The following is an 8,804-nucleotide window of genomic DNA, read 5'->3' as shown; positions in this document are numbered from 1 at the left end:
CGAGGCCGCCACACACTAGGGCCGCGCGGGCCCCTCCTGGGCCGCGTCGGCCTAGTGTGTGGGGCCCTCGTGCCCCCACCTGGCTTGCCCTTCTGGCTCCGTCAGTATTCTGGGAAAATAGGGTCTTTCGCATAAATTCCGAGGATTTTCCTGAAAGTTGGATTTCTGCACAAAAACGAGACACCAGAACAGTTCTGCTGAAAACAGCGTTAGTCCGTGTTAGTTGCATCCAAAATACACAAATTAGAGGCAAAACAATAGCAAAAGTGTTCGGGAAAGTAGATACGTTTTGGACGTATCACATAGCACCCAATGTAAGAAAAGTTTTTGTTGGTTCTCATTTTTTTGGAAAAATGAAATTCATTTTCTCTTTGTTTTAAAATTTGGGATGTTACACACTCCCTTCAGGAGAAAGATTAACAAGCCTCAACAGTGGGCTTTCTGCATTAAGCTTTACACGAGCCCTGTGAAACTCACCACTCCTAAAATAGACCACCTTCATCTCCACCTTGTCCACCTCCCCTACCATGGATGCCAACTGCTTTAGTATAGTTTCAGTTCGGTACAGAGGAGGGATCTTGTGTATCTGAATTCACACTTGAACTTTATTGGGTATAACCGACGGCACAGTTGTCGCCCCATCAAACTCTTCAACCATCAACGCACAGTCTCGGAAAAGCCAGGGACCTTTCTCCATGATGCGCTTCCAGTCCCTAGACACTGCGCCTGGATCAGGAAGAGATTCTTCTCAATGGCTCTGAAAGTAACTTCTTGTGCTATGTTCCAGGCCGCGAACATAGTCCGCTTCAGAGATTCCGCACTGAAACCCTTCCTCGACAAGAGTTTTCCTACGGCCATCCACTTCACCACCGGTAGATCACTACGATCCTCCTTGGCTAGGAAGACTCCCTCTTTCTCCACATCACTCATATGCAACTTGCGGAGAAGATCCTCCACATCAAACCCTTTCTTCACGCCAGACGATCCCGCCGCCATGACTTCCTCACCAGCACAAAACCGATCAGCCGCTGACAACCCGATCCACCGCTCCGCCAAAGCTGGGCAGCTGTGTAAGACATCCCCTTGGTCAGCCCGAGCGGAGATGGGAGATTTGGAATGAACGGCAGCATGGGACCAAAAACCCTCGTCGGAGAGAAAAATCGCCTCCAAGATCGCACACGAATTTTCAAATGACAGTATAGAACTGGAGTACCTGGGCCGGGGCCCTTCCTCGCGGAGGCCCAGTGCGGGCACACTGTTTGCCCATCCTATGGACCGGCCCTAGGAACAACACACTTCAAGAGGCCCACATTCAACAAAACTATGAAAATAACAGGACACACTTAAACAGGTTACAAGTCCATATTTATAAGTCCAACACTTATAACATCCCATTCGCAGTTTATGCTTTAAATCCGAACTGTCAACGGCTGCAGCATAGATTTCAAATATGAGCCGTCCAACCGAAATAATGCATTCATTGATATTCAAAACTGTGGGTGGTATTCAAATTTATTCCAGAACTATACAGTAGTACATAAACCATACTAGTAGTATACATAAACATACATGGGCTCTTGTGTCGCTACTCACGTGCATGTGCATAAACGTAACATACAGCCCAACAAGGGTGATTTCAGACAGAATCCTAGTCATTTCTGATTAGGAGGTGGTTCAGACACAAATACTCCCACTGCTCGGCCTATTAGGCACAACGAGAATGGCAGCTGTGTCGTGTACTACCAATACACCTCTGTTTTATCTACTTTTGTGTGTTGGCAGTGTCAGAACCTGGAGATCTGTCTGAAGGAAACTTCTATGCTGAAGAGACAAAGTGTGTATCTGAGGATCCCACGCCATGATTATCTTTATCGCTTGATCTCTGTTTCATTTCCTTTTTAACATCTTCCTCCTTCTTGTCAACAAAATGCATCAGATCTTTGAAGCTATCAAGACGTCTTGGCTTTGCTTTCGTCGGGTGTACTTCAGAAACAGCAGGGGAGGTAGGAGAAGCTTCGCTGGATTCGCCAGCAGCCACAGAACTGGAGTACCTGCTGTACTGGCAGCTTATTTTTACAAAGAACGCCCCAAGAGAGAAGAGGCAGATCATAGCACACAGCAGGAAAAGACCCCAGAAGCTTCCAAGATCTAGCCTGCTTGGTCCCAACCCACTATCATCAGAGCTGCAACTTGGCCGCGTCAACCACTCGTCGTGAATTCTCTGGAGCTGGCCACTCTCTGAAAGTTGAAGGATGGCCGTTGACATGTCTGCAGCAAGCGGAGAATCTCTCTGAAATGCCTGTAAAGACAAGAGATGAACAGGTTAATTTGTTTCCTCTAATAGACTGATGTCCCGAGAAATCGAAATGAAAATCTATAATGGCATGATGTACGTACAAATCCCCATCCCTCCTTCGTGAACTCCTGACCTACTATTCTGAAGTTACAGTGGTATGACAGGAAGAGCTCAACACACGGCATTTCATCAATAACTGCAGCAACACCACCAGCTTTTGGTCCACGGTTAAGGGCATCCGCATAGTCCTGGATCGTGTTCAATGGCACCAGGCGGGATTCATGAATATTCAGCTCTTCAATCAGATAATTTCGGATAAATTTTCCAGCCGGGTGTCCAATGGGTACAGTGCTTGCAATCAAATTGTCCAGTCCAGTAACTCCGGTTACAAGCTGCTGGACTGTGAGGATTGACGTCAAACTAGCAGTGTAACTTGAGTTGATGATCAGCACCACAAATAACCATATGATCAGAACGAAACGCCCAAGACCACTTACGGTGTTTTCTCCTGAGATGATATTACAGTAAGATGTTTTGTACACGATGCGAAAATAACACGGATTTTCTTAAATATAATGGAAAATAAGATGGAATGGAAGAGTTAAGCATGAAATTAGGTGATGCAGACTTACGGTGTGCAAAGAACATTGTTGAGAAAGCAAACCTGAAAGAGAAACATGAATTATCTGTTACATATAGTTAACAAATAGAGAAATCACTAAGATAAAATATTATATTATATTATGAAAAAAATGAAGCATTTTCTTGCATTACTAATATTTGTGGTCTACATTCTGAGCTAGATATGATCATACGATAAAAGACATCTATAATAGCAATCAGAACATACCAAAATATTGTTAGGACTTGTTGCTGTGGAGTGCCTCGGAACTCCTCATTAGTCCGATGTTCCAGAATCCAAACAACTATTCCCACAAAGACAAAAAGAGCACCAGTTACGCACCACATCTCTAATGTGAATGGTTTAAAGAAAGCCCATGCACTTGAAGTTGACTGTTTCACTGGCGCTACTATCACCATCCCTGACTCAATATAGGGCTGTGTGAATTCGGCAATCCTTGTTCTATTTTTGATAATAGCGAAGTCGCCTACAGCTACATCAATGGTCTACAATGAAAAGAAAAGGAAATCAGAGGATTAAAAGAAAAATGTTCAATGGCATGCATTGGTGGAAACCATATTTATAATGCTGTTGCAATTGAAACCATAGGATTAAAAGGAAAATGACAAAAGAAGAAGGGCAAAGAATCAGAGCATACATTGTTTGCAACCATATTAATGATGTCATCATATTTAGGATTATGTATACCATCGCCGATTGATATGAATTTGGAAGGAACAGGGTAAGGAAGCAGTTTAACTGCTGCATTGAATATATCAATGCAATAACCTGTCACGTTATCAGGACCTTTGCCACTTGCCACAAATTCCTTGAAACTTGGTTTATTTGGAACACCAATTCTCAGAGGCTGGCCATTGTTTGGGAAAACCCACCCCCTGGGTTTAGTGGTAGAGTCACCTGACCACACCATAGTGCTCAACTGTTGGGCACTTGACGACATATTTGGTGGCTTCTGATACAAAGTTTCAGGAGCAGCAACAGAAAGGCCAGAGTAATTAGACCAATAGCCAATCAAACCAGGAACAGAACCACCAATGTTAAGGATCTCATATGCTGGGTGTACCAAATTGCGGTCTGAATCAAATTGAAGCAGACCTGTTAGGCCTGCAAAGTTTGTGAGCAGAAGTTGCTGTAGCAAGTGTTCACCACCATCAAATATCTTGAGAGTTGACAGAGTGATAATGCTTGTATCCGAATCGTGCAATCTAGTATCTGCAGAGAAGTTGATCTGCTGCCCACTATTGAGAAATTTATCAATCGCATGGGCAACAATCCAAACAGAGTCATAAGCATAAAAACCATACGAATTCAAACCAGATGCAATTTTCCTTTTGCGAGCCGCAGTATTCCATTTTGATATGAACTTCTTCTTGGCAGCAGAATCAGGAATGTGCTGACGAAGGGCAATTAATCCTTGCATATAACTCATGTTCTTCGGATATCCAGACTTTGAGGAGTCCAGGACAGCAGCTAGCCAATCAGTTACAATCCAGACATAGCCACCGGTCATCATCTGGAGCTCGTTAGCTATAGAAAATATTCGCAGCCCTGTATCAGGATTGACATGCACAACCAGAACCCTTGATTCCATCATGTTAACTTTAAACAGTATATCACTGATCACATCTTTGTTAGCATCTGGAGGAATGACTGCTTTATATGAAATTCTGGCACGCTTTGTTGCAAGGGCATCACCAAGGGCAGACACCCCACCTCTCCCATAATCATCATCAACAAATATAGCAGTTACCTCTTTCCATTGATAGTAAGAAGCAATGCTAGCAATCGCACGCATTTGGAAGTAATCGCTGACAGTGCTCCTTAAAAAGTAAGAATACTCTGATGCAGAAAGAGTTGGATCAGTGGCTGCGAATGATAGGAGCGGAACATGCAGCTCATTAACAAAATGTGAGATGACATGGCCTATCACAGAGGACTGCGGGCCAACAACTGCAACCACATTTTTCTCCATTAGTTGCAGTGCTGCAGCAAAAATAAAATTCATTGATCAGAACTGTTCAAGCAATCAACAACTGTAGTTGATAAACTGAATCTTAATTGCATATCTCACAAGACAAGAAAGCAGAATACTTGGCTTCTGTTCAAAATTTAGTGTTCAACAAGAAAGTGAATAATAGATATGGTTCAAACATATGGTGAGTAGCCCCAGTTTCCGACGGTCACATATACCACAGAGCGCCAATTAATGTAATTTTAAATTGATTGCTCCATTTCAAAAAATAAAATAAAAAACCATCGCTAAAGCCTATGTGAGGCATATCTCCCGAATAGCCCATCGGATTATAGATCGATGCCAAGCGGCTTTTATTAAGGGCCGTGGCTTAAATGAAGGGGTCTTGGCCCTTTAGGAAATTATACGTGAAGTGCGAGTGAAAAGGCTTGGGGCCATTTTCCTTCAACTCTACTTCGAAAAAGCATACCACCGTGTCAACTGGATTTTCCAACAAAAGGATTTTTTGCTTGCAAAAAGGTTTTGAGAGTAGTCCTCAATCTGTGTTAAATTCAACCTGAGTGTAGATTAACACGGACTGCATAAGCCCATTATCGAACAAACAGATCTGATTTTCGACATGAGTAATTAAATTAAAATTAATAATCCATGTGCCAACATTGACTGTACTATTAGAATTACGATCAATAGTACTATATTACTCCAAATATGAATGCTCTGTTGGTTTGTGTTACTCTTTTGGTTTTATCTCAAGATTTTATAACTTGCTTGTGATTAAAGGGTTTTTCCTGTTGTTCTTGTTGTTCCGAAATGATTATGCCCACAGAGGGCAAACCTATTAACCAACTAAACTAGTTAAGATTCGCGCGAAAAAAAAACAACTAAACTAGTTCAGAAATACGATAATTAGCAACTTCCCATACTATCATCCTTGCATCCTGGAAAATCATTTCCTCTATCAAAGTTACTTGAATTTAACTATCGTCAGATCTTTCCCAACTACTAGTACTAGCTAGCAAAGAAACTGCAGTTCCTCAAGCATGACAGCTAAATCACAAAGAAAAACGCAACCAACCTTGCACGGTTCCAACAAAGCCGCTGCAGTTGGTGTCCGCCATGATGAGGTCCATCTTGGTCCCCGCGAGCACGGAGCGGTCCGCGTTGACGTCGTCGACGGCGAGCTCGATGGCGAGCTGCGCCGCGCGGCCAATGGTGGAATCGTAGTCGAAGAGCGCGCCCACTTTCACCGCGCGGGGCCGCTGCCCCTCCGTCCATGCCACCGCAGCGAGTACCAAGCACAAAGACAGCAGCTCCGCCGCCCCCATTTGCACCCCAAACTGCCGAGTCGCCGGAAGCGCGCGGCGCTAGAGCACAGAGGGCTGGGTTCTTCGGCGAGTGGCATGGTTCTCCGCGCAGAACGCGTATATAGCACGCGGTGCGCCGTGCGCGCTCCCCGCGATTCACGTCCACACATGGAGAAACCAGAGCGAGCGACAGAGAAGGGGGAGGGCGATGGAGATTGGAGACGAAAGCTGGAATAATTTCTGTGGCGCTCCCATATGTGGGCTTGTGGGCTTGGCCTTGTCCGCATAGCTTTCTCTCCAAAGAGATATTCCTTTTGGTTCGCAACGCAACATTGGACCCATATGCATATGCATGCCGACAGCCGATCAATTGGGCTCTCGGTAGACCCTAGCTCTAGCAACAAGGATACTGTTTGGTTTTGGGTTTGCAAATATTCTTTTGATACTTTTCAGCGTTGATTTGATTCTGATTTGAGAATATGCTGTTGGACACCAATCTAGACGTAGTGATTTAGAGGATTGAAATTATAACAATCATTTGTCAAGACAATACTTTTTTTTGGAACAAAAGGAATATAATTTGCAAGAAAAACATCATTAAAGAGAGGTCACTCTTGAGTGATTCCACATGCGATGTGTCGTCCATAAGAAAATTCTCCGCACATGGTTGCCTCACCACGCGCCACTCGTCATTATCTTGTGGAGATCTAGGAGCGGGTCTTTTTCTTATTATTTTGTAGATCTAAATATTAAAAGTGATCATCTTTTGAACTCAACATCTAAACTTGGACCGGGTTTTCATGGTGTGTTTCTCATGAGTAGCTCTTTAAAACTAGATAACATATTAGTATGTTATACTCCGTAATTTTTTCATGCACTGCCTTGAGCGCATATGATTTGCAATGAAATCGCCTTTGCACATCCTTGTTTTTTTTGTCCCGTCTAGGGTGTTTCGCACTACCTTAGCCTTCACTAGTTGCATTTGGATAACCATTTTTGTGCCATCAGTGAATGGTTCTTATTTGTGTTCCTTGCACTGCATGTACAAATATACTTAAAAACAAAAACTGCTAAAATAAAAAACTAGGATCCTTTTTGACGTAAGCAGGAGGAGCTCTCCTTTTTCATTAAAGAAGGGGGGAAACTTTAATTTACACTGGCAAAAGTCAGGCGATGCAAAGAGAAACAAAGAAGGAACTAGCAAAAACAAAACTGTGGCTACTCTCTGTGAGCGATCTGGTGAGACAAACTGTTCTCAAAATGTACCCTAAGCTTCTGCCGAATGGTAGCTTCCCCCTAGTCGCACTCAAGAAATGAATACTTGGAGTCTTATAAATTCGATAGATTTCTTAACTTTGTATTCCCACAAAGAAAAACACCGTACCAGTCGTAAGAACTTATCATATGCTACGCTAATTTTTCAGGCGCTAGGAATGGAATCCCAAACGTTTTGACAGTCTAGACCTTGTTCTTGGCTGTTATTTTGTCAAGTAGAGTCGGGTACTTCGGAAATACATACAAATTAGGACTCGTAGCAACTACTAGGTGCTTGTGCATGTTCCTGTTTTTTTTTTGCGGGAAAAGGAAGATGGTAGTAATACTCCGTTCTTACAAAAAGACCTAGAAACAAAGAAAAAAACAAGTATGTCCTTCTAGGTCCCGTGGACGCCGACGCATAGGAGCTGCCGGTGGCGCGCGGCTGCCGCTGCTCCACAACTCGCCTTAGATAGTTGGATATAAGATGCAGCCCCCTGGTAGTCGAGAAGTCGTCGAGCACCAAATCTGTAGATCCTACCCCAAGAAATGTCGGCGACGACACGGAGCATCGAAACACCGTCTTCATCATCTTGAACAATAGTAGGATCCACGGCCACACGAGATCTGGGAGGGAGTTGATGCACATGTCAGATCCGTGGATCCGCGAGCGCAAGGAAGGAAGCCGTTCTGTCGCGGCGCTACGAGGAACACCACCACCAGAAGAGACGAGCTCCGCCACGAAAAGCCTCTCTGACCGTGCCACAGCCTCCATGATGCTGCCGGCAGGGCACCCTACAAACCTACTCTATGTACACACCATGAATCGGGGATCCCCCATCCTCCCGCCACCAGAGTAGCTGCCGGAGGATGAGGAATCCACTATTTCAACGACGCACGGTGATAGCCTGTTTCCAACTAGTAGTGGATTGGAAGGGGAGAGCGCACAAATCGCGTCTCTCTACTATAGTGGGAGAGAGGAGACGTCCAAGCCTCCAAGGTCGTGTGCATGTTCCTGATTTCAATTTTCTAAGCGTTATCCTCCATGGAAAAGCAACTAATGGTTTGACTGCCAATGTGGCCTTTTTAGATTGTAAGTGGCCCTTTAGAACATGGAGATAAATTATGAGATTTGATCTTATCTTTTTTTCTAATGTCTTGTATGGGTATTGTTTACACTTTTCTGATATTATTTTTTAATTGATAGTTTCCTACTTCGCGGTTGAGGGAGTATTTAAGCTTTCTTATATAGTTGTGCCAGAATGGTCCCATCACATCTCAAAAGATAGGCTCATCAGGGCAACTTTAAGGATCCTATCTCTGCCGAGCGCCCCA

General features: G+C 43.9%; 1 protein-coding gene across 2 annotated transcripts; it reads right to left on the bottom strand.

Annotated features, from left to right (window-relative positions):
- Positions 1 to 1,480: 1,480 nt before the first annotated feature.
- LOC124708991 (glutamate receptor 3.5-like) lies at positions 1,481 to 6,314 on the bottom strand. 2 transcript variants are annotated; one of them, XM_047240623.1, is made up of 6 exons: positions 5,987 to 6,314; positions 3,577 to 4,922; positions 3,147 to 3,424; positions 2,929 to 2,960; positions 2,398 to 2,804; positions 1,481 to 2,299 (listed from the first exon to the last, which is right to left on the bottom strand). In XM_047240623.1, the coding sequence occupies exons 1-6, from the start codon at positions 6,234 to 6,236 to the stop codon at positions 1,817 to 1,819; spliced, it is 2,796 nt and encodes a 931-aa protein (XP_047096579.1). In that variant the 5' UTR covers positions 6,237 to 6,314; the 3' UTR covers positions 1,481 to 1,816. The 2 variants fall into 2 exon arrangements, with proteins under 2 accessions (XP_047096579.1, XP_047096580.1); XM_047240624.1 differs by lacking the exon at positions 1,481 to 2,299 and having other exon boundaries at positions 2,717 to 2,801; positions 2,925 to 2,960.
- Positions 6,315 to 8,804: the final 2,490 nt, after the last annotated feature.

This window comes from Lolium rigidum, chromosome 4, assembly GCF_022539505.1.
Source record: "Lolium rigidum isolate FL_2022 chromosome 4, APGP_CSIRO_Lrig_0.1, whole genome shotgun sequence".
In the NCBI taxonomy this organism is placed as follows: domain Eukaryota; kingdom Viridiplantae; phylum Streptophyta; class Magnoliopsida; order Poales; family Poaceae; genus Lolium; species Lolium rigidum.
The sequence above is the reverse complement of the archived record's forward strand: the minus strand, read 5'-3'. Positions and strand labels throughout refer to the sequence as shown.